Source organism: Leuresthes tenuis, unplaced genomic scaffold (genome assembly GCF_036924035.1).
Source record: "Leuresthes tenuis unplaced genomic scaffold, fLeuTen1.0.hap1 SCAF_3, whole genome shotgun sequence".
Lineage (NCBI taxonomy): Eukaryota > Metazoa > Chordata > Actinopteri > Atheriniformes > Atherinopsidae > Leuresthes > Leuresthes tenuis.
The window spans coordinates 15373629-15399001 of NW_027325357.1; the positions used below are offsets into that span (position 1 = coordinate 15373629).

At 38.3% G+C, this 25373-nt stretch overlaps 2 protein-coding genes across 2 annotated transcripts; one reads left to right on the forward strand and one right to left on the reverse strand.

The window, feature by feature from the left end:
- The first annotated feature begins 706 nt into the window (after window positions 1-706).
- On the forward strand, window positions 707-22138 carry camk1a (calcium/calmodulin-dependent protein kinase Ia). Its single transcript, XM_072382037.1, has 12 exons — window positions 707-815; window positions 2117-2235; window positions 12357-12488; window positions 13397-13471; window positions 14877-15015; window positions 15126-15252; window positions 15537-15612; window positions 15688-15800; window positions 15889-15967; window positions 16503-16590; window positions 18462-18633; window positions 19588-22138. The coding sequence occupies exons 2-12, from the start codon at window positions 2150-2152 to the stop codon at window positions 19689-19691; spliced, it is 1191 nt and encodes a 396-aa protein (XP_072238138.1). The 5' UTR covers window positions 707-815; window positions 2117-2149; the 3' UTR covers window positions 19692-22138.
- A 562-nt stretch (window positions 22139-22700) lies between these two features.
- On the reverse strand, window positions 22701-25153 carry LOC140304143 (actin-associated protein FAM107A). Its single transcript, XM_072383137.1, has 3 exons — window positions 24817-25153; window positions 24576-24732; window positions 22701-23073 (listed from the first exon to the last, which is right to left on the reverse strand). Exons 1-3 carry the CDS (start codon window positions 25086-25088, stop codon window positions 22969-22971), a joined length of 534 nt encoding a protein of 177 aa, XP_072239238.1. The 5' UTR covers window positions 25089-25153; the 3' UTR covers window positions 22701-22968.
- Window positions 25154-25373: the final 220 nt, after the last annotated feature.

A 25373-nucleotide genomic window follows, 5' to 3' on the forward strand; every position in this document is an offset into this window, starting at 1 on the left:
GGCTAAAACACATTCTTCTACATTCTGCAACACAATTAATACCATTTTTTTTCTACCATTTACACCCAGTTCCTCTCGCAACCATTGGAGGCGGGGGCTCGTGAACAGCAGCCTATTTATTCTGGGGTGTCGTGACTAAAGGTTGAAACACACTGCCAGAGAACCAGAGGCATTGTTGTCTGCTCTGCTCACATCCTGTAACCCGGGTGCATTTGTCCATATGCTTAGTGGACTTGAGGAATCTGGATCATGTTAGTGGAGTCTGTGCTGCTGTAACAGAAGTAAATTGGGGTCTCCCTTCAGATTCGTGGCAAAGAGCACTTTAATCCCTGTTAAGTTTTATGTAGGCCAACTCACTCAAGACAATCATCCTCTTTCATTCTTGGGCATGTTTTCAGCATTAAAATGCTCTCATTCTTTACAGGCTGTTTGTGCAGTCCCTGCTGTTTGATGCATTATTCACAGTGACACGTGCCTGTTTTGGCATTAAAAAAAAAACAACAAAAAACCTTAAACTGTCTGCATACCCAATAGCTTCATCCACTCTCTCTAGCAAAAAGCTGCCAGCAAATAACAAGCAAATGGCCAACAAAATCTCTACCCTTTTAAGGTAAGGTGGCTCGACAATCATAAGGTGAATCTCAGATCATGTTGAGAGAACAGTGAGTGATTTTTGTGCTGCACTACGTCCGTAGACGTCTGGCTTTCTTGACGTCAGGAGAAGTCTGAGCGCACCCAGCGCTACGCACAAGCTCAGCAACCACATCGCTCCCAGAGGAAAGCAGAGCACAGCACAGCTACAGATCGCCATTTAGGTACGTTTCTTTCCATTTGAAGACACATTGAAATGCACCATCATACACCAAACTTTTCTTTTAAATTGTGCTTTTGGTGCGTTGCCATGCCGCACGTCCGCAGCCTCCTGATTTCACCCAAAGATGCTGCAAACATTTGACTGCCATACCCTTGAGCGCTGCAGTACTGCCCGCACACCCACACCGCTTGTTCTTTCTATACATGATGTAGATTTCATGAACACCACCAGCAGGACTCATTTTCTCGTTAGAGACAGTATCGGTAAAACGTTTTAATACGCGTGCAAAGCCCCTGCCTGCTCGTTATTTACGCCCTGAAGCCGTAATGCAGAGCAGGTTGCCAAACGTTACTCTGGGAGTCAGTTTCCACTTGAAAAGAGCTCTTGGAATTCGTGTTTTTTGTTGTTAATTAGTTTAATTTTGGTGATTTTTTTAAGCTTGAATTGTTAAAAATAGAACAGTCCCCTCTGCCTCTGCTGCCTCGACTATCTGCCTCTGGTCCCTTTTATCTGCTGCTCTGCTGGCCCTACTTTAAAGCTATTAGTAGCTATTAATTGTTGCAAACTGACTATCTGCAAAGAGGTCTGTAGTAGTGTTGTGGTGTGACATTTGGGAGCACAAAATGACTGTAGAGCTATTTTTGTCTTGGTCTACTTGCTAACGTTGCTTTTCCTACACATTTATTCTCAGCATCTGTACCCTTTAACCTCTGGCATTTTCTCTTTGATAAAAGTAAGAATAATACAGAAGCAAATATTACAAAGAGAGTTCACAGACCGACAACATCAAAGTTATATGATATTTTGTCATGGTGCATGCAAGACTACGCATACTACTGACAAGTTTTTTGCTTTCAGTGAAGTGCAACCAGTAGTATCGTTTTACAAAAGGAGCCGGCAAAAAGAAACAGTAACAACTGAACTTAGAAATGAAAATCAATGGTGTAATTTCAGTTCAGTTTTATTTTCATAGCAGCGAATCGAAACATACTTCCAACAGAACCAGACTGAAGGGGGGCAACTGTCCACCTTCGGCCACTTGGGCAATGTTTACACAGTTACATTTATATATATATCTGTTTTTTTCTATTGACAACACCAGGAAGAGGTTGATAAGTCACTTTCATATTTTTAATTCTCTCAGGGGGATTTTTTTAAGGTAAATTTATAAACATCTTGAAAAGTCAATATTCAGATCAGTCGTTTTGTCATCTTTAAATTTAACATGGTCCTCTTGAGGGAAGACTTCCCTTTTGAAAATTTAATTGCACACACTCTGAGTTTGTTCTTTTTGCCCCATAGCTATAGTGTGGCGAATCCGATCAGCATTATAGGATGCCTCTTGGAGAGGATGGAAATGGATGGAAAAAGAAGACATCAGACATCAAGGAACATTATGACTTCAAAGAAGTGCTGGGAACGTAAGTAGAAAGACATTTTGGTTCTATTGTCAGACTAGAGCTGAATTATGAACTCATGCCCTCAAGACCCTCTGGGAACTTTAGGTTGCCATAGTTTAAATATGTCACATGGTATATTGGAAAGGTGTATTCATCCATCAGCTATGCTCGCTTTGTCCTTTATAAAAAGAAATGGCATCCCTTTGAAACTATAATACATTTAAAATCAAAATCATAAAACAGTTTAATTAGCTGAAGTCTCAGTGATGAGTGACTCCCTCAAAGCACTTTGTTAAAAGAAAAGAAAAGAAAATCAGTGAATTACAGTAGATAACAAAATGATATGCAGGAATGGTGAGGAAGTTTCCACATTTCATCCTGGACTCTGGAGATTTTGACTTAGACTTGTCAGACTTGTCTTGCTCTTGCCCACTTCTGAGTGTTGACTATACTGTTTTTCATGCACAAACACATCACTGTCACTACACTTGCAAAATCAGCTTTCCTCTCTGAAGTTGAGTTTTATGGTTTGATTGGTCAGTTTGAAGCAGTTGCACTAAAAAAAAAAAAAAGTTTCTTGGATTTTGTGACCTTTCTAAAGTGCTTGTTGTCCACCCAAACGTTAGTACAAGCTGCTTTTTGAGCTGCAGTTGTGTGGTTTGCAGGCATCTCACAACAGCAATGGTCTGTATAGTTATTTTTCTTTTCTTGGATATTTTTGAAGATTTAGTGAAAAAAAACAAATTAAAAAATTGCAAAAACATCTGAGTAACGATTGTCTGTTTTGTCAGTTTGTCTTACATCTTTCAGCACCATTTTAAACGTAGCTTAAAGCAACAATTACTCATCCAAACGAATGTCTCCTGCGTCAACAATGCACATTTTTGCTGGTCCTGACATCACAGAGATGCTGTTATTGCAAGAACAGTTTTTTCTCTTTGGCAGTAGAAAAGCTGTAGAAAGTTATGTGAATAAATTCCTCTTTTTAAAAGAAGATATATTTTATTTGTACTGTAGCAAAAGACACAGGTGTGTTAACTGTGGCTGAATTCCACTTGGCTTAACTCCTAGTTCTTTGCATTCTCTCTCACTGTTATTGAACACTGGTACACTTAAAGGAACCGAGCCATCAATAATGTATTCTTGCTCTCTCTGCAAGTCAAACTGTTACCTGCAAAAAAGGTCTATTCATTTGATTCTCTGTTTCTTGCTCAGTTCTAAATATACAGGTTACAGTGTACTGCTTCAAGTGAAATCTGGCCTTTTTCTTTTTTGGCCAGATTCACTCTTTTTCCCCGTGTTTCTGTGGGAATCAGCTGTGCCTTTATTTGATTGTGTGATGACTGACACCAGAGATGTGACAGATAGATGTGTGACATTGACGTGAATGACACAGTTACCCTGAAAGCCGTCACCCCTGCTCATGCAAAATCTGTTACTGAGCTTTAGTTCATGATCCTGGTTACTTTTTATTACTGCTGCATAGTCTAATCTGAAATATATTTGAATTTCTGATTTATTAAGTCCTACTTTTTTAATATGCCGCCACATTAATCTTCATCCAGTGCAGTTAAGTTAGTACAGACCTCTGACTGCACTCTCCAGGTGGACAGGACTCAGCACAGATGGTCAGGGGCCCCTCTCCACTCCCAAACTGAGAACAAGTGACCCCAGCACATGTCCACCTGTGATGACACGACTGTGCCATATGTGGCGAGACTGTTTCCTCTCCTGTTGGAATCACACCTGCTTCCCCATAGAGGCAGCACAGAATTAGATATTAATGACTCCAAAACTCTGGTCCATGTCCAGAAAACTGAGCAGCAGTGGGCAGAAGAAACTGTAGTCATCTCAAACATTGAAGGAGGACAGCAAATGGGACTCCAGGTGTCTGCATCTCAGAGCTGACTATGATCTGTACAATGCCATTTGTCTATGTCAAGATGTAAGTTTGAGAATTTTTTTGGTGCTACAACATGCTAATAATGTCAGTGATTATCCCACTATGACTTCAACAGTTACTGTGATTTATTGTATCGGAGGCTATATAAAATGTGCTGAGTTCCCATGATATTATGTTCCCTTACTTCAGAGTAAAATAGAAGTTATACTCTCCCTCCTGTCACCGCAGCTGGACCTGGCAGAGGGCAGAATTAATGTGTTGACGGAAAGCTCCTTATGCTCGGAGAAAAGATTATAGAGGAGCTTTATCCAGGAATTCAGAGCATGAAGTTAATTGATTTATGTTGAAATATTATATTCTGATCCGACTAATCCTCACAGTTTCACCTCTGTTCGGAATTCACTTCAGGACAAACCATCCTCACAGGAGATTTATCATATGAAAAAAGGAAACCCTCCCATTCTAAAGTTCATGTCTGCCTTGCTCTGGAGACAGATTTTCAGTTTTATTTGTTATTCTGATGAACCAGTTTCCTCTGCTACAATGTCATTTATTTAGGTTGAAGTTAAAGGGACACATTAAGCTCCCACCGTCAGTTGAGGATATGTGAATAGCAGCGCAGTAGTTGGAAAAGCATTAAAACAAATTTGCACCATTTTCTCTCATTTGTTGAATTCATACAAAAACTCAAGTTTTACCTGATAGTGTAGGAATTTGTTTGATTTTTGGGAGGTCTTTATATCATTATAGTAAGGTGCCAGGAAACCAACTGAGGTCCCATGAGGTTACTGCAAGGCTTTATTTATCTTTTCATTTGATTTATGCGTTTATAGTATTGTCTCCAAAAAAGCCACATGGTGTAGTATATTAGTGAAAAACAAATGCAATGATTTGTGTATTATTGCACTTCAGTTTTTGAAAAGAGTACAAAGACATCATTCAAAATGCAAAAATATTTCTTGTCTTTTTTGGTGATTGGTTTTATATAAATTGTATTGTTGAGCATGTTTTTTCCCATGTATTTTTTTTTTAATGCATTGTTAGTAACAGATTTAGAATGAGCCTCTCACCCAGTGGCAGCTGGAATAAGCTCCAGCCCACCCGTGGCCTCTGAACTGGATTAAGCAGTATAGAAAATGAATGCTTGGATGTATGGATGGATGGTTCTCAAAGATACAAACCTTTTTCCAGTCAGTTTGGTCATTTCTGTTCCAGAAAGACCAAGATGGAGGCAACCAAATGCCAAAGCTTTGAGTGGCAGTTCACAAACTAAAGTCCAATTATAACTTTTCTCACAGTATTGCTCTATCTATTTATCGTCTTTCCTTCCTGTGAACGAGCAGCTTGTCCGAGTTGATAGGGGCTGGTTACAGTAAAAAATTAAATTTTCTATTTGTAGAACTATTTTCTGTTGTGTAATCATATGAGCTTGAGTAAGGGCAACTGGACCTCTTCTTGGATCATGAAGTCCAGCTGAATTTATTCCAGCTCTTATGATTACCATGACCTGAATGACTGAGAATATTCATCAACAGGCTTTCTGTTGTATTGTACTGATACTTGAAACATAGGATCTCTCCCCTACGAAAGAAAAAACCTACATTTTATCAGGGGTGCGTATGGATGGTGGCACAGAGGACTTAAACACTGAATGCGTGTTAGCCTTATTGAAGTTGTCTGCCAACTCCAACATGCTATGTCATGTCATGTCAACCATTGAAGAGCAAAGGAAGATATTTGGCAAACATTTTGATAGATTGTGGAGTGTTATACTCAGAAAGGGAGGATCAATTTTCAGTGTATGACCTTTAAAATATATAAAGATGTAAAATACAGGACAGGTCAGTTTTAAGAACTACTTGAGCAGCTTAGATCATTTGTAGAGCATAAACCTTAGGACTGAGCAGCACTGAATGCTGCTTGAAAGTGCTCATGCTAGTCGGTTTTGTCTGTGGAGAAGAGCAGTGGAGTTAAGAGGTTTGACCTACTCATGATTTTAGTGGAGTGGATGGAGGACATTCAGCTGTACAATTCTTAGTGCATCTGGAGATATGGTATGAATTGGATTATACTGTATATTCACACATCACCACACTTATTTTTAGCTGCCTTAGACCCACACACACACACACAAGTGCACACTCAAAGCGAATTAGGATAAAAAGGGAATGCTTTTTTGAGGGAACTTCAAACCACATTGGGCTCGGGGGGAGTGTTTGCATCAGGTGAGATCAGTTTGGCTGATGGATGCGTGTATTTTTTTTTGCAACAGATCACATGGGTGTTACTCTTCCTGAATGATAGTCCATCCCTCTGAAACAAAAAGAAGATTATGAACACCTTTTTCCCGTTACAGCAAATATTTCTCTGTATTTCAAATTCCTTACAAGTTGAGGTATTTCTTGTTTTAACTGTATAAGTCATTTGCCAGCAGTGATGAAAAACTCAACAAAGCTGAGGGAATTTTGTTTTGTTCATAAACCTGGGCCAAATGTTCAATTATTTAGGCTCTTCATGATTTTTTTTTAGTTCAGTGATACCATTTAACATGTGAAACAAACATCTTCCAGTAGGGCTTAGAGCCAGGTTATCAATCAGATTGAAATTATAAGTAAATCAAGAAGAAACACTTATTTAGTTTCATTCTGTTATGCAGTGATGTCTAGAGTCACAGTAATGTGCTGAGATGCAGTTGTTCTGAGCATCTATCTTAAAGAAGAAAACATTGTGACAAGTTTTCCATGAACTCGTACACATTTCACTCTTCTTTGTCTTTGGATTGCTCTGTCTGAGCTCTCAGCCACAGTCTAAGCCTGTTATCACGCCTGTCAGTACCTCCCGACCTCCCATGCTGGAGACTTGAGCTGGTTTTGGCAGACAGGCTTCAAAAACAGCCTACGGCGTGGGCTTCGCTTCTGTCCAAATGGCCCTTTGTGTCTCACCATCTCCACCTCATTAGTTTCCCTTTTTTCAGTTTTTAGTTACACTTGAAGTTCAAGGAATCAAGTTTAACAAATGAGTTGTTGCAAAGATTCATCTCATCAAGTCCAATAAATGCAGGGTGTGAAGTTAATGAACAATTGTGTTTAATAATGCGTGCAAAAACACGCTGACTTTGACTACAGACTGTATAAAAAGTGGATGTAATCATTTTGTGTCAGACATGAAGCGAGTGTGAAAGTGTCTTAAACTGCTATACTAGTGATAGCTGATAAAGGCTGGCTCCAAAACATCTGGGGATCCATTGGACTCCCATTGGAAAATAATCATCACACATTAACTCAGTAAATTTTTCCTGTTGGGTCTATATGAATAAGCATACATTAATGACACATAAAGTCATGCTTTGAGTTATTACTAGTTATTTGTGTTTTATGTGTGCCATTACATTGCCACTGCTTTGCTAGTAGTTGCTATAATGAAATGATGACACCCTGCTCCGTACTTTTACCATAAGCACTTGGTGTGTCAATTAACAGCATAATAAAGACTCCCGAACAGCTTAAAATACATATAAACACACGTAAGTGCCACAAAGAACGTACTTCATTTTTTCCCACCAGTCTTTATGGCATAATTAGCTAGAGTCACTCTGTCTGATTAGTGTGGAGGGGGTCTTTATGAAAAAAGAAATCCAGAACTTTATGATATTGGTTCTCAAAGAATGTTGGCCTTGCAATGGACTTGTGATCCATGCTGGGCGTACCCTGCCTTTCACCCAGTGGTAGCTGGAATAAGTTCCAGGCCACCCGTGGCCTCTGATTTGGATTAAGCATTATAGAAAATGGATGCATGGGTGGATGGATGGTTCCAGTTTGGTCACTTCTGTTCCAGAAACACCAAGGTGGAGGCAACCAAATGCCAAGGCTTTGAGCAGCAGTTCACAAACTAAAGTCAGATTCCAATGACTTTGTACATCTCTTTTATCTACTGTCTGTGGTTAGCATGGACAGTTGTTTTTCTGATTACCTCACAGCTATTTTATAGTCACCAATTATAACTTTTTATCATCGTATTGCTCAGATTAAAAAAAAATAATGCTGTCTCTGCTCATCATTTAGATCTTAAAAGATGTGGAAACAAGGCTCTGGTTTAAAGACATGGACTTTTCCCATAATTACCGAGACAAATATCTGTACCTCTAAAGTGTATCCGTACCAGGTAATGTAGTTTACCTGCCGACCGTTTAAAAATCTAATGATAAATTGTCAAGTAAAGACTCTTAAGTTGTAGAAACAGTACAGCAGCAGTACAACAGTGATCGTAGTTAGAACCAAGTGAGACACTCATGGTGATTTGAGAATGTGTGAATCAATATTTGCCCATATAGGCAGCTGGGATTACAGTGTCTTTACCAACTCGTATGTGTAAGTGTGTGAGTGTGTCAGACAGGGACTCATGCTGTGCTGCATGTGCTCATGTGGTGCTGATGGCTTGAGGTAGACATCATCATCATTCTGCCATCTATCTATCTATCTATCTATCTATCTATCTATCTATCTATCTATCTATCTATCTATCTATCTATCTATCTATCTATCTATCTATCTATCTATCTATCTATCTATCTATCTATCTATCTATCTATCTATCTATCTATCTATCTATCTATCTATCTATCTATCTATCTATCTATCTATCTATCTATCTATCTATCTATCTATCTCTGTCTTTCTGGTGGAGGATAAATTTGTCTGTATAAATACCCAAATGTTTAATCAAAAATGTGCTTGGACAGTCGTATTCACATACAGCCAAGATGACAGATGCATCAGCTATGAGTCTTCAGACCCATGACTCATGTAAAACTTCTTTTAATTTTTAAGAGCAAGTGTGTTAGCATTATTTAGCGGCATTAAATGGATTTCTGTGGTCCGTTGCTGGTGGAATACAGAAACCATATTTAAATCAATGAGGCTTGACAGCAGCATACACCTCTCATTTATCCATATTCCACTACTGTCCAGTGTTATTGTAAGATGTGCACATTAGCTCTTCACAAGATCTCATTAAATCAGACTAACAGCTACAGTAGCTGCATCCCCTCCTCCACGTTTCTCTCCCAAACCCGTTGAGAGCCCACCCCTAGCATGTCTCCAAGGAGAAATGAGCAACTGGATGGTTAATTACAGTTTGTCTCATGGCAACAGAGGAAAAAACGTGTGCATGTGTGTGTGTGTGTGTGTATCTGTATGTCGGTGAATATCCATTTCTACCTATCCAGTTTACTCTCAATCATTCTGTCACTCACTGGCATATAGTGAAACAACGCAGCCATATTTGCTCTACGTATTTTTTCAACCATCACGCCATCTCATTCAGCCACACAAACACAATTGTATCTTGTGTTATTGAACAAATGTAGATTTCTTTCTAACTTGATATTTGATTGATAGGATTTAAAAAAATATATATTCTTTTGCAGAATTATATTTGTTGTAGCATAGCCAGATCATACGTCACAGAAATCATTCAAACATTTGAACTGTCAACGAAGGTGACAACGGAGATAATAAAACCAGATGCGAAAAAGATACAACAAAAGAATCACAGCTCCCGCCGCATTTGAACTTACTTAAGGATTGTTTTTAATTTTTGATTAATTTAAAATTTTTTATTTGTCTGTCATATTTTAAACACTGAGTCAGTAGCTTAATGGCATTTTTCCGTTACTGTTCTTGAACACAGTGGCGTGTCTTGCTAAATGTTAACAGCAACGTTAAAGCCTGTCAGCTTGCTCACAATAATATATGTTGACTATAGAGCTTGATTTGTCATTGTACACAAGAAAATAAGAAAAAGAAAAGAAAATGCACCATATAAAACACATTAAAACACCAAATATTAAATGATAACTAACTGATAAAGTGATGTAATAATCCAGTATTTTAGTTTTGACTTTTTTTATTCTAGAATTTACTAATGAGGATGCTATGATCTTTTTTCCCCCTGAAGGTGTCAGAAAGCACATTAAAAGTGTCATTAGCCATATTTCTCCATTAAAATGTCTGAACAGACCTAGATTAGTTTTTCTAAACTATTTAGAATATCACAAATACTTCAAGAATATCACAGAGAAAGCTTTCGTTTTAGTCCGTGTAACCACGCAATTCCACGCATCATATCCTCTTCATACCTTGTAAGAGGCATACAGCCTTTTCATGTAAATGTTCAATACAGCATTTCAATGCAGAGCTGTCTTACTGATATATTTTTAATCCTGATCTATGTTGCTATAATTTGGGATGTGTGCTTGTGCTTTACACCAAGCTAATGCATCTGGTAATGTAAATTTCTCATAAAATCCTTTTCAGTAACCCCACATGACAGGATCTGGCTATATCTCAGACCAAAACAAACAACACTGACAAAAAAAACAATGTTTTGTGCTTAGAATTCTGTTACATTGGCATATTTTTTATATCGGAAATGGTTGTTTTGTGCATGTCTAACATGTGTTGATTTCTCAACAGAATACCTTTTATATCTATATATCTATATCTATCATGATCTATTAATAGCATCAGTTAGATTTTGATTGGAAATGGTCAGTCATAACTTCTTCAAAACTGCTTCTTGATAAAACACAATTTTAATGTTGTTATCAAGAGACTCCTATTGAAAAAGTAATAGTATTGAGTGTTGAAATTTTGATCTGTGTGCATTAAAATAAAGTCATCTGAGTATGTGAAAAAATGATTTAATCCACACTCAAGGAAGAAATCAGTGTCTGTTATCAACAAGACCAGCACACTGGTGATAATACTGTAGTCTGGCTAAACAACCTGCTGTTTTCAACAGACATGTATAGGTTAAAACACTGTAATTTTACCATACTGGAATGCCCGTCAAAGATGAACTTGATGGTTTTTCCTGCTTTAAATTGGTTTCTGGAGCTATTAAACAAGGCTTTCTTTCACTGTAAGTGTTGTGTACTGATATGTAATTAACAGTGAGGAAATACTGCTGACATTTCCATCAGAAAGTCTCATATTAGTCATCATATTAAGGCTCACACTTGTCTTTCTCTCAGTCCATTGACCCTCTTATTTTAAACACCCAATAATTCTAAAGAGGTTAACTGACTGATAATTGAGATTTTGGCGTGCTGATGAAGTCCCGGCTATAAATACTTCAGACTTAAACACATTAAGAGGCTTTTATGGGTCGATGAGAACATGAGCTTTATGTGATTTTGTTCTGAGATTATTTTAGGACCTTTTAGAATTGAAACTGGAGATGTGTGCTAGAATTGGCTCTTTTCTACGCAGCTTCCCTGTTCAACAGTTTCTATTGCGTTGGTTTGTTGAGAACAAAACGGTAATGGTACACCGAGCATTTATTGTGGACAGATGATGGGGAAAAAAATCCACATTGAGGTCTTCAGCTCTGTAACTAACTGTTAATAAACATTAAAAGCAGAGGTTATTGCTTCCTTATCATAAGGTTGTTAGTAGCAAAAACACTGAGAAATCCATTTCCATGCAGACTTAAGAGAAGTTATTGCACTCTTCAGATACTTACATTCTGAGTTCTCTAGCTCAGGATAATATTTTGCTAAAATTGGGTGTTTATCATCTTTTATGTTTTGAGTGTCAGAGCTGTTTCTCACACATGGAAAAGATCCCTGTGGTTGCTTACAATGCTCATGCATTCAAACCTCCTCCTGAGCTCCCTCCCACGCTCCTGTGGGTAGACTGTGTAAATACACACTATTCTCCCTCTCATCATTACCAGACCATAATCCATAATGCAGTCTCGTCTCCCTCAGATACAGCCACACTACATTTACTCTATCTATTATTGAAAGGATAAAAAATAGTTCTTTTTTTAAAGCAACCACAATGCCAATAAATATTTCTATAACTTCACCTTCAGAGTCTTTTCTCAACCCTTGAAAACCACTCAGTAATGTCACCATTTTGAATTATTCATTTAAACACCACTCACACGCACATATGCACACATTTTGCCATACTAACACAAGCATGCAGTTAAAAGCACTATATCAGAGGAGTTGTTGCTAAAATCAGTTTTTTTTTAATATTGTAAAAATGTCAAATGTCCAGACTTAATTTCTGTGGAGCTTAACTAAAAACAAACCTTTGCAGTGCAAAGATTTCAAGGTATCATGAGTTGGGAAGACAGAGTCTTTATTTTGCTTTCTAATCTTGTCCATTTTCCTCCACCCTCCCACGTGTTTTTTCACTCCTGTCTCATGTGTGCGTGTATGTTTCAGGGGTGCTTTCTCTGAGGTGGTTCTAGCAGAGGAGAAGAGGACTCAGAGGCTGGTGGCCATCAAGTGCATCCCCAAGAAAGCATTGGAAGGCAAAGAGAACAACATCGAAAATGAGATTGCGGTCCTGCACAGGTGAAGTCACAGAAGTTACTTATGATGATGCATCAGCGTCTTACAACAATGCATGTGCAGATGCAGTATAGGGGTCAGCTGACGAGATGACTAAATGTATAGTGTCAGTAGAAACAGTAGGATTGTGCACCGGAAATGTCAGGAGTAAAGAAGATAGACCTATTTTTAGAGTCCCTGTTGCCAGGGCAACAGCACACAGAGGCGGAGATGGTGTGGAGTTCCCCGCAGCAGTGTACTGAAGAAAGAGAAAGAGACATAGAGGGTGGAGAAGCCGGGAAGGGGTGGGGGTAGGGTATGACTGAAAAAGAGAACAATATAGAAGAATGGGAGGAGTGTCGTTTGGATAAATATTTAAAGTAGCAATGAAATTAATTGGATAGAGCAAAAGTTTAAAGAACCAACTATGAAAAAGATAATCCTTATGTAGAGGATTCTCTCACTCTTCTAAAAGCCACATTGGCCCCGCTTAGCTGCCTCTGTGTTTGTGACAGCTCATATGCTCTCAACTTGACTCGAGAGCCAAGAGAGATGCTCTGCCGTCTGTTGACCGCTCGGTCCAAGTCTTTTTGTTTTTTTTGTTTTTTTTATGAGTAAGACATTGGCATTTATTGTTTGCTTACTTTCATGCCATACAGCTGTTCTGTTTAGTTTTCAGTGTTTCAAGCTTTAGGCATCTGTCATTGACAGCTGGCAGTCTATCTGAAGTTAGGTGTTGGATCATTATGTATTTTTTTTGGGGGGAATGTGTTGGTTTAATCTTAATTTACTGTTGTCCATTTTATAGAAAAGAGAGAACAGAAATGTTATATGAACTGTAGAGCAAGAATGCCATCTGGTGACCAATTAACAGTAAGCATCATCTAGATTTGGTTTCCTTAAGAATGACTTCTGTAATGTATCTTCCTCAGAATCAAGCATCCCAATATTGTTTCACTGGAGGACATCTTTGAGAGTACATCTCATCTATATCTTGTCATGCAACTGTGAGTTCCACTTCCACATTTTTTTTCCGACAGATTTTTTTTTTCCTGTAGCAATGAAACATGTGATTTGTTCTGTTAATTGGCAGAAAATTAAGCAGCATTGGTTTTTCATGCAAATCTGCCAAACATTTTCTGGTTCAAGTCTCTAAAATATGAGGACAATTTGCTGCATCATTGAGGAGTTAAAGACATTGATTAAACTGCTTAAAACTAATCTCAGATTAGATTAAATGTACATTTAGATATTTTTCATACTTTATGCCTTCAAATGGCCCAGGGCTTGTTTATATGTGCTGAGGTTTCTATCTGCATTGCTCTTAGCCCTCACAAAAGGTATTTTTTTCGACTCAAAAGATTGTAAAATCCGCCATAAAAAATGTGTAGGCTTCGGAAATGATGAATGCTGATTGGCAGAAAGTCAGTTTGAGCCAAGAATAACCAACAACAACTGATTTGATAACAAAGAGGATTACAGCCCAACTCAATAATTAGCAAAGAAACACAAGTGAGAAGCTAAAACTACAGCGCTACTAAACAATCTTCATTATTTGTTTCACTTCAACAAAAAGCAGATCTTTGTCAGTTTTGACTTCTGTCTTTTCTGCAGCAGAGCAGAGCTAAAGTACCAACAACAGCTCCAACACAACCAAGAGCAGCCTATACCTCAGATTGCCCAACATATATCTGAGGCTACTCCTAAAACTCTATAACATGTTGACGTGCTTTTGTGAAGCCCCAATGCAGGGAGCCCACAGAAGTATGTGTGGGTCCTTTGATGTCACCTTACACCTTTGCCTCATTTAGTATTTTGACATCTATTGAGGATATAACCGAGCACACTGGTTGACACTGCCGAAGTATACGCTTTTCCAGAAGTGTCATGGGGTGAAGTACTTCTGTAATTTGATGTGTCTGTTCTCATTAGATCAGAACATGGCAAAAGGGATTGGAAATTTGATCCCAGAGACGTACCTGCCTCCTTCCAAGCGATGGTGTGTTTCAGACAGTGAACAGGGAGTTTATCTAGATGATGAGGTTTTCATTCAGTGTCACCAGGACCAACGCACAAAAATGTGCTCCACCAATGGAAACATACAGCACAGACCCAAGACACATACTCATCAGAGATACACACACCCACACATTAAATAGCAATCATGTATCAAATGTATAACATGATATGTTAAAACACAATAATCTGTGTCCAGTTCCATCAAAGGTTTATGCTATCTCATATAATTTTGCACTACTTGTCAGTTTACCATACCATTGGTAATTTTTTCATTTACAAACCAAAAAATACTTTGTAGTTGTGAGCTATAAAGCTACTGTGGTAGGGTTTGATAATATTATTTGCGAAGGTAAACGAGTATCAAGCTGTTTTGCCATGATTCTCAATTTTTAGGGTATCTGGTGGTGAGCTGTTCGACAGGATTGTGGAGAAAGGTTTCTACACAGAGAGAGATGCCAGCCAGCTCATCCACCAGATTTTGGATGCTGTTAAATATCTCCATGATATGGGGATCGTCCACAGAGACTTGAAGGTATTTCAGTTCACGGAACATTGAAATAAAACAGCTTCCTGTGCCTTGCAGTTGGCCTTTGTTTTCCATTTTCAAACAAACCTTTTTGATCCTCCTTTTTGTCTTTGCAGCCGGAGAATTTGCTGTATTACAGTATGGACGAAGACTCCAAGATTATGATTAGCGACTTTGGACTGTCAAAGATTGAGGGAACGGGAAGTGTCATGTCCACAGCTTGTGGTACTCCTGGTTATGTGGGTAAGAAACCAGTTCTCTGGTCAGACAGGTTCTCTTCAGCGCTGCTCTCTTTCATGAGAGCTGTTTCAGCTGATATCTCCTCTTTATTCACTCTGCTACGAGGGGCTCTTTGATCCTCTACTGTGTCAATTTCAAGTGTTTCAGAAGTGCTCTCTTCTTGGTTAACGTAACCTGCCAGATGACATGGTATTACTAAAAGGTCAAGATTACTTGAATTCGTCCTCACATCCACTCTGTCTCGTATGTTTTCTGCCCTGTAAGTGTGTTCTGTGTGCTTTTCGCAGCCCCTGAAGTGCTTGCTCAGAAACCGTACAGTAAAGCAGTGGATTGTTGGTCCATAGGAGTTATTTCATACATTCTGTAAGTTGAAATCCATTACTGTCTGACAAATTGTTATTTTCTCTTCCTGAATAAATTTGAATATTGCTCTCTCAGGTTATGTGGATATCCTCCTTTTTACGATGAAAATGATGCCAAACTATTTGAGCAGATTCTGAAGGCAGAGTATGAATTTGACTCTCCATACTGGGATGACATCTCAGACTCAGGTACTGCTAAAATATCTAGTGTCTGTGAAGCAGTGATAAATCACAAGGGAACTTCTTGTAGTATGAACTTGGATTTTCTTTTTCGCAGCCAAAGACTTTATCTGTCACATGATGGAAAAAGAGCCTCTGAAGAGATATACATGTGAGCAGGCCCTCCAGCATCCATGGTAGGAAAGTCAAATAATATATATATATATATATATATATATATATATATATATATAGAGAGAGAGAGAGAGAGAGAGAGAGAGAGATAGTATAGTATAGTATAGTATATATATATATTTATACATATGTGGTATATATCACCTTTTGTTTTATTCTTTTTTTAAGATGTGATTATCTGTTAAGATGCCATCTTTGGCTTGTGTTGCTGCGGTATATTTTGACTCTTTATAGACAAAACAATTATTCAATTTAAAGTAACTGACACTTGGGCTGCAATTAATTGAAGTGCTTTATTTTGTGTAATTATTGTGTCCTGAGAAACCAAGAAAACAAACCCATTGCTTGTTTTAGCAGTGCAAAACTCTAAATACTAAGTCATGTCTGAGAGGCTTGAAGCGATGGTCGACTTTTACCTTGAAAATGAGTGCAACGTTTTTATTAAAAAACTCATTATTAATGAACTAGTGTTAGGCTCCCAAGTCCCAGAAAACTGCCTCAAATGTCTGTAATTTTCTAATTCTCTGCATCTTGCAGGATATGCGGTGACACAGCTCTGGACAAGAATATCCATGAATCTGTCAGCGCTCAAATCAAGAAAAACTTTGCCAAAAGTAAATGGAAGGTCAGTGAGCAACCTGTCGAACGAGCAGAATTAAGATAGTCAACATGCTGTATGCTCCCATTTTACTCTCTTAATAGCTAATAAGATAAAATGATAAAAACTCATCATGGACATAAATGTCATTGCTAAATTTGACCTTTTAAGTTATTTTGGCAGTATGACCCCCACAACTTATTTTTCCTTATCAAGGGGATATCTGAATAACAAATAGATCACTTCATGCAGAGTTCTGGTTGGTTATTTGACCAATTTTCTTGGTAGAAATGATAGATTTATTTATTGCACTTTCGTTTTGTCTGCTTGCTTGTTTTCTTCTTAAGCATGGTTTATATATTTCTGATAGGTTTGAGGTCAATACGTTTGAAAGACCATTTCAGAAGCTTAATGTTGCCCTGTTGTATCCATTCTACGGCCAGTTTTGATGTGTTTGCGGTTACTGTCCTGCTCCAACATCGCACTGTGTCCAACTCTCAACTGTCTAACTAATGGTTTTAAATTACACTGAATATTTCTGACATAGCCCTAATTTTTTTCATTAATCCATCCAATTTGTGCAATTTATCACTTCCACTGGCAACAAAATTGACTGCTGACAGTGACAGTGATGCGCCAGCAGCTTCCTGTTCATGGCAGGACTCTGAGCCGTTGATTCCAGGGTTGTTCCCTTTATGTTGAGGCTGACATTTTGATTCTTCTTGCAGATGTTTGGCTCTGATTTCTCTTTGCTCCCTTTGTTGTGCTACTGCATGATGGATTTATGTCTCTTGAATATAGATGCACCGTCTCGTTGTGTCAAACTAAGTTTCCCACATGTCACTCAATGAAATGCCCATCACACTTGTAATCTTCAGATTTATAGAAAAAAAAAGTATTTAATTGTTCACCCCTATTGTTAATATATGGTTCTGTAGGAAAAGCTCAGTTAAAAGGATGTAGGGAAATCCGTTGACGTAAGATACTGATTTAAACTATTTTGTTTGACAAGTAGACTTTGACAAGTATCATCTTGGTGGAGTGCTGATATGAACAAAGGCAAAGGGATAGACTAGGACCAACCTCGTTACTTGAAAATAATTAAATATAACTATGTTGACTTCAAATGTCCATTGTTCACTAAAAAGTGTCTTGTTATGCTTATTGTGCATGTGTCATCACTGTGGAAAAACAGTAAAACTAAATCTTATTGTGAATGTTATTAAAAACAAAGCACTGACCCAGACAAAAGCCTTGCAAGCATGGAAGCATTTATGACACCAGAATAGTCTATCCCTGTTTGAGAAAACATCGCTCAAAGTAACATATATATACACGAAATATATATATATACATGAAATGAAACAATATTATGTTGTGTTTTGCTCACCTTGTCCAGCAGCACACGACCAAGCTGAACTTCAGTACATTTGGGCAAAGAAAAGTAGTTTGAGTGGTAGTTGAAAAGCATGAACATTTAAAATTGCATTTATAATTCTTGAAGCTGAAAGAAGAGTTAATTACTATATCAAATAATCTATATGCCTCAACCAGACCTTCCAGTGGATCAGCTGTAATTACACTTGCTGGCATTTTAATGGTTGTCTTTTATACTTTTATACATAATACAGTTGTCATGATTTTTGCTCCAAAACATTTCATTGAATATTTAGAGAACCCACATTATTATATAGTTTATCCTGTTTAAGGTGTACATTGTCCTGTCATTCTCACGCAGAAAATCAACAGTTAAAAAAGAATCACTGAAATGCACATTTTGGAATCTCTCTTGTGTCCATGATGAATGAATGGAAACATCCCTCTGGAGCTGTATAGTAGATGGTGTCTGTGTGTGTGTTTTTTTTGATTTTCCCTCACACCTCTCTCCCTCGTTTCAGCAAGCATTTAACGCCACAGCAGTGGTGCGCCACATGCGGAGGCTGCAGCTGGGCACTAGTCTCGAGGGACCGAGTCAGATTACTCCCACCAGCCCCTGCCATGGACATCTGCTCCCAGAGGAGGAGGTGGAGGAAGAAGAGGATGAACTGGGGAACGAGGAGGAGGAGAGCTGTAAGTTAGGAGTTCACTCTTAAAACGTGTTCATGTTAACCGTATTTGATAAGATCTTTAATGGTGTAAGGTTGTATTGGGCTTAAGACCAAGCTGTTATCAAGACTGGGAGACTTTGCTTCAATATTCAGTTAACTCTATAAGTATTTGGACAGATTTTTTTCTTTTTTTAGTGCCTTTCATTTGAGTATTATGCAAATGGAGCAGGATTTGTCACAAGCTCCACAAAGGATATTTCTAACATATCGTAGACCTTGTGAATGGATGTATTTTAAGGCAAATTATATTTTCCTAATCATAAGTAGTTTTAATGCTTAAGTCTAAGCAATTATTTGATCAATGTTCTTTTCTGATGGTTTAGGTTCCTAAACCTAACCAATTTGGACTGAAAATACTCAAAGCAGAACAAAATGCAAGTCATCAGCATCTTAACATGGACTTTTTCCACGTCTTTATTCCGGTCAACACACTTCTTTTGTGATCAAACGTGACATGAGACTGTACTCCTTTTGTTTGGACGGTCACGTACTAAAAAAAATAAATAAATAAATCTATGTCATTGCATTTTCATGAACTTGTATTGAAACTGAGTTGTATGATTTGGGTTTTTAGCTGTCAAGGAAAAGTCAAATTAAAATCTAAATCAAAGGTAGCACTCAAAGGAAGTCTTCAAAGGAAGATTTGAACCAGCACCAAAGTGTAATTTCAGCTTAGTTTGTTTTAACTCCAAGTGTGCTGTTTAAGAGACTGTGATGCCCAATGAAAGATTGCATTGTTACTTTGAACTCTTTTGAAAAGTGTTAAAAAACTGTCCATCGAACTAAAGACCAGGAAGCTTCTTGACCCAGGTATATATCATTTTGCTGCCATAATTAGCACAAGTCCCTGGAATTTCCTCCTAATATCACACAGTCACAGCTCTCCTTTAACATCCAGTGTCCCTTTAACATCCAGTGTCCCACTATGAAGATGGTCGTCGTGGGAGCAATGAGGGCAGCACAGATCGGGACAGCCTGAGAAGCTGCACTTACTGCTGCAGGCCAACCAGTCGCATCTGAGCACAGCCTCCTGTTGTTATGGTGACGTTGTATTCCTGGAGCACCCAGAGCCTGTCCGCCCAGTCTGGCCAGGAAAGCAGAGTAGATATCAGGCAGTGTCCAGAAGAGTACATCCAGAACCTGCAGGCCCCTTCTATAGCGTGGACAAATCTGCTGTAGGTCTTTGTGTAAGACATTACCAAAGGCGAGTTTTAAGTTTGTTGCAGAAGGGTATGCAAGGCTGCTTCAAGCACACAGATGGTGTTTTATTTGAAAAGAGTCTAACCTCAAAAACCCCTCCCACCCACTAGCGAAACTTGTTAAAAAATAGATCTTCATGCTGCCTAAGCAGAGTGTGGCCATTTGTCAAAGTGTACATTAGAACAACTGGTCCAAGATGCTACTTTGGATCTTAGCTCCTGGAGCTGTAATCAAAGATCAGGCTTAAAAGCGATGTCCTCCATTATCTTTGTGGTCCCATTATCTGCCACATCTACCTCTAATCACAGTTACCGTGTATCTACATCCATCTTGCCCACACAGTCTACATTGCTGGCAGCTTTCTCCAAAAATCTGGCCAGACAGGGCGCAAAGAAAATGCTCTTTAAAGGGAACAAGTGCTGAAAGTTACTCTTGCATGTCTTTACACTATCCACTAATGTGACTCCAGTCTCTGATCATGTAGCTGAATATAATTACTCTCTCAGTGTGTGTCTTTACTGCCGATTCATCCGCCCATTGTTTCACCGTTTTTTCTCATACTGTCATTAAAGTGTTTCTGTAATTTTTTATAATCACACTTTAGAGAAGGAGGTACTGGGAATTGGAGGCTGATCTAGGGGTTATGGACTCTATATTCTGGCTCAGACTGGGTGCGTGAAGGGTGGTTCTGACCTGAAGTGTCTGCATGCTTCCTGTTGGGGAAAACATTGAAATGTATGAATATAAAAAGGAGATTATTTTGTTTGTTTGTTTGTTTGTTTTATGGCTGTTCTGTTATTAGAGGCTCAAACTGAGATCCCGATAAGTCTGCATACCCATTGGCTCTCATCTTGTCAGGAGGATCATTCTAGAGGCAAAATTGTGTTGATAATCCACTGTGTGTGGGAAGGAAACCATCAAACCACGCTCATCCTGCCCGTTCTGTTTATGACAAGTGACTAAATATTCGCCAGCTGTCATTCTGGTTCTGGCTCAGGTCCGGCTCGCTTTGAGTCGGAGGGATCTCAGTCTGGGTGCTCCGCCTGCTCTGTGCTGTGCACCTCTAGTGGAAGAAGTTTTGGTCTACTGTTTGCATGACCTGGTTAAATATGTTTACATGAATGATGATCAATTAGTATGAACACACATGATTATTATTACTCTGTTGTATTGAAAAATGATGTAATACTGTAATTTTGAGCTATATAATGTGAAGTGAGTAACACCAGAAGTAATGTTGGTGACAAAAATACAACACAGCACAGTGGATTTATCATTTGCATTGACTATGATGGCCAAGTCTTTATCTGAGTGACATTCCTCCTGAACCATGTTTGTTTATAACTCCTTTTTCTTGCTTGCTTTGTTTTGTTTCTATCCAAATGCTAAAAGAGAAGAAAAAAAAACCCACATATCAGCCACAGAGCAAAACATATTAAAAAATGTCAGGGTGCTGGGAGCATTACTTGTCTGCCAGTTTGCACGCTTTACATTTGTCCTGCTGAGTGAAAGACCTCCACGACTTAAGCCATACAGAGAAAGGATGATGTTTTATAATAGATTCTAATATATTTTGTTTTTTTTCCATGTATGACTCAGTTGAAGGACGGCCACGATTCTGCTAGAGTTTTACAACAAAGATAAATAAAACCACAGCTCCAGCGTCGAGCTAAAATCTCTCTAATCTTGATATAAATCATATTGTGCCATTGTAAGGGTAAAATATGCCGTGACATGTGACATTCTCTTGATTAGCTTTGGAGATCTATTGTACCAATCCATCAACACGTCATCCTCGGTTGATATGTTCTGTTGCACCTGTAATCATGCAGGTCCATAGTACAGTGAAAGAAGGCATTGTGGAAAATATGCAAACTGTGTTTGAAGGGCTTCATGTTAACTGTACGATAGCCAATGTTGGTGACTTTGATAACCTGGCTATTATATGTTTGGTAATGACCTTCTGTTGAACCTTTCTTTGAATTTGTTTCCACTTGGCTGTGTTTTTTTAAAAAAAAGCTTCTATTACCCATTACAAACACATCTAAATGCATAAAGAAACACATGTATATTATATATATATAAATATATACATAAATATAAGTATATATTGTATATCCTTTTTTGTAAAAGCTGTTTTGAGCTACAAATGTATGGATGCAATGCATCATGGGTTATTGAAAAATATGTATGAAAATAAGATTTGTACCCACAGAGATATGACTGCAGGAAATGAAATAAAAATTCCTTGTCTATGCATTGTGTGTGCCGTCACGAGCCGATCATTTTTATGTTCAAGTTACAAAGAAAACACAGAGCTTTGTGAAACTGGTTGAGTTACAGTGCACACAGCAAACTGATTTTAAAAGCATGTGCTATACTTTTAACTTCTTTTTGCCTTTTGCTGTGTCTGTTTTTATCTTTTTCTACAGTATCAGTACACAAGCAGTTATTCTAAAGGCAAAAAAACACATGCTCAATGCCATGTTACACAAACAAGCAATGATATAAAGCAGTGTAAAGCAACAGACAGCCTTGTGAGATACCGTAGCTAAGTGGTTTTATTGACTGATCCACAGTAATGTCAGTCAGACACTGTCAAACACACCTTTTACATCTTTATATTAATCATATGATGGCATTATAACTTATAAGAAAGAAAATATTGCTACTCTTGGATACTGTGGACACTGCAACATAAACACTATAGAAGACTTTAACAAACTCATACCAAAATGGTGATGAACATACTTATGGTGGGAATTGATTTGTATTGTTTTATGAGGCACAGTCTTGTTTTTTACTAACATTACTTTACTTCAGCCACGAAGAAGTAAAAATATTCAGGTGAAAAAACTGATGACTCCTACATCTATGCACACTTGGATTTCTCACACTTGGATTAGTGATAATGACAGAAATAGCTTCTTATAGATGATGTACTATAAGAAGTCGTCTTATTCGTGAAAACTACCGTAAGCAGCATCATCTGCTCATTGCAGAATACATCACATCAAGCTCCTCAGCCACTCGTTTTATTTCCAAAAGCCTATTGTGCTGACAGACAATGAGCATCCAAAGTCAAACATCGCCACGCTCACACTTCTTTCTCTACAGCATCCAGCACTGTGGTTCTCCTCAGTCTCTCTTTGACTTGGAGGAACTCTGGTTCTTCTTGCTTGTCCTTCCCCACTTTCTCCATCTGCCGAGACATGAGCACATAGTTACGCATGGAGCTTACGTGCGTAAATACATACAAGCACCATTTTCACAGGAAGTTTTGTTGTTAGAAGAAATACAGCTGTGGAATGTGATTAAAAGTATCTATTTGAGTAGAATTCACGTATTCGTACTGTTTTAAAGTGATTACTTTTTAGATAATGCTGTAGATATATCATTCTTTTTACTCCACTACACTTATCTGACAGCTGGAGTGATTTGGTATTTTAGAGGTTTTGCATTCAGTCAGGCACAATAAAAGTAGCTTCACCATGGTCAGCAATGGCTGGAAATTATATTTACATGTGGATGTCATTCACTTTGTGGCAGGATGTGGGAGCAATCACCTAATCTTGAATGTGATCATTGTGGATTTTAACAGAACTTATTCTAGTGGCTTATTCCTGTAGAGTTCAGGATAAGCCAAACTTTGTTTTCATCCTTGGAGAAGAAGTGGAAGATTGTGGAGGACTACAGATGCATTGCTTTTCATCTGGACAACAGACATAATTGAAAATACAACTCTGAGGCTGTTTACAAGAAGGGACGGAGCAGGAATAGACTCTGCTTCTTAAGGAAGTTTGCAAAGAAACTGAGGAAAATAATGAAGTGGGTTGGCTCTTTGCTGGGGACTGCTCTGGAGCCCCTGAAGCTGTGTGTGCAAACAAAAAATGTTGCACAACTTGACAACAGAAGAAAGTGTGTACAGTCAGAGGCTTCATCAGCTCTGCTGCAACAAAGAATGTGACATGGGGTCATCCCTTCCACTCAGCAGCAACTCTCCGCGACAACTGTTTATAATGATGAATGACTAATGACCATTACTTGTTTATTTTAGACTAAAACAACACAATTTTCCTTGTGGGATTAATCAAGTATCTTTCGATTCAATTCAATTCAAATTTCAGTGCACCATGTATAGTTGAGCAGTATAAGAGTAAAACATCTTCTTTTTTCTCCAGTTGACTTCTTTTGCAGGACTTCTACTTACAACAGAGTATTTGTGTACAATGTGAAACTGCTTTTCTTTCTTAAAGAATATCGTCGTTGACAGCAACATTGCCTAAATGTGAAATGCCATGAAGAGCAGCATGCACATAATCCCTGATTCTGAACACACTGCAGAACCCTTGTAAATGCAATTTTAATGAATATAGTCAGTGATATGCTTTATGTGTTCTGTGTAAGTTCATCCCCTTGTACTCACTCTAGGAGCACATTAGTACATCTATCATGTGTAGCACATTGATGGGTTCTGTATGAAAGCTAAGACTGGACTGCCCTCCACTGGATGACTGTGGAACAGCGTTGTTTCTCCTCTGAGTTCAAATACTGTACTACAGCACATTTATTTTGTCATACTATAATGATATATATATAAAGAGATATTCTCAGAGAACAAAATCCTCATATTATCTGCTATGATAGTTTACTGACCCAATCTAAAAAGAGTCACAGAGAGTAAAAACAGTTTTGCCTGTTTACATTTTCTAGCCTCTGTTGTCTTTTTAGCAGCTCTTGTTGAAGAGGGGACATGTTCCTTTTTGCCTCGTCCTGATCCTGTCTTGCCTTCATCTTTTGTTCCCATTTTCTCTTCTCCAAAGCTCTCTGGAGTTCATTCTTTCCTTCCTGGGCCACCCTTCTGTCAGAAACACAGACGGACTTAATGATCTGTATGAATAATGAAACTGAGGTGTGAGTATTTATGACTTCCAGTGCATCCAACCTCTTGTGGGTCATCTGCAGTTCTTTATGGAGAGCCTGGTGGCTCCTGGAGGCATTTAAAGGACTGAGAGGTTTGTGGGGTTTGATTAGATTACTGCTCTCTTCCTCGCTCTGTATCTGAGATGAAGGAATCCCAAGCTCCGGAAATCTCATCTGTTCATTTCGCTGCATCTGTGTCACGGAGGCTAAAGAGAAGAAAACACTAACAAAAAGCATATGTTTTCCTGGAGAGGCATACTTTAAGCTATTAATGACACATTTTAACAAGATCATTTTACCAAAAACGGAAAAAAAAAAAAAAACAATAGCCAAACGACATACTAGTTGAGGTACCCAGAAAAGATGATCATTATCTAGGGAACACTAGCAGAGTTTGACAGAATTTTCTCTGAGTCTGTTAAACTCATGTGGTACATTTGGTTTTCTGGTAAGATGAATCTAGTGTCGTGATCAAGAGCAGATTGCAAAAAAAAAAACGTTTTTTTTCCAGGACCAGGCTGACTAAAAACATCAATCAAACATTCACACAGGAATAAGAGTATCAGCTGTTTGTATATT

What these genes read in the sequence shown, in the direction of transcription:
- LOC140304143 (XM_072383137.1), bottom strand. Translation starts at nt 25,088, where the DNA reads ATGATCTTGTTAAAATGTGTCATTAATAGCTTAAAGTATGCCTCTCCA. An exon ending in CTGCAGATGACCCACAAGAG is followed by an intron (nt 24,733 to 24,816) that starts GTTGGATGCACT and finishes TGTTTCTGACAG; the next exon opens with AAGGGTGGCCCAGGAAGGAA. An exon ending in GACAACAGAGGCTAGAAAAT is followed by an intron (nt 23,074 to 24,575) that starts GTAAACAGGCAA and finishes ATGTCTCGGCAG; the next exon opens with ATGGAGAAAGTGGGGAAGGA.
- camk1a (XM_072382037.1), top strand. Translation starts at nt 2,150, where the DNA reads ATGCCTCTTGGAGAGGATGGAAATGGATGGAAAAAGAAGACATCAGAC. An exon ending in TGGTACTCCTGGTTATGTGG is followed by an intron (nt 15,253 to 15,536) that starts GTAAGAAACCAG and finishes TGCTTTTCGCAG; the next exon opens with CCCCTGAAGTGCTTGCTCAG. An exon ending in GAACGAGGAGGAGGAGAGCT is followed by an intron (nt 18,634 to 19,587) that starts GTAAGTTAGGAG and finishes TTTAACATCCAG; the next exon opens with TGTCCCACTATGAAGATGGT.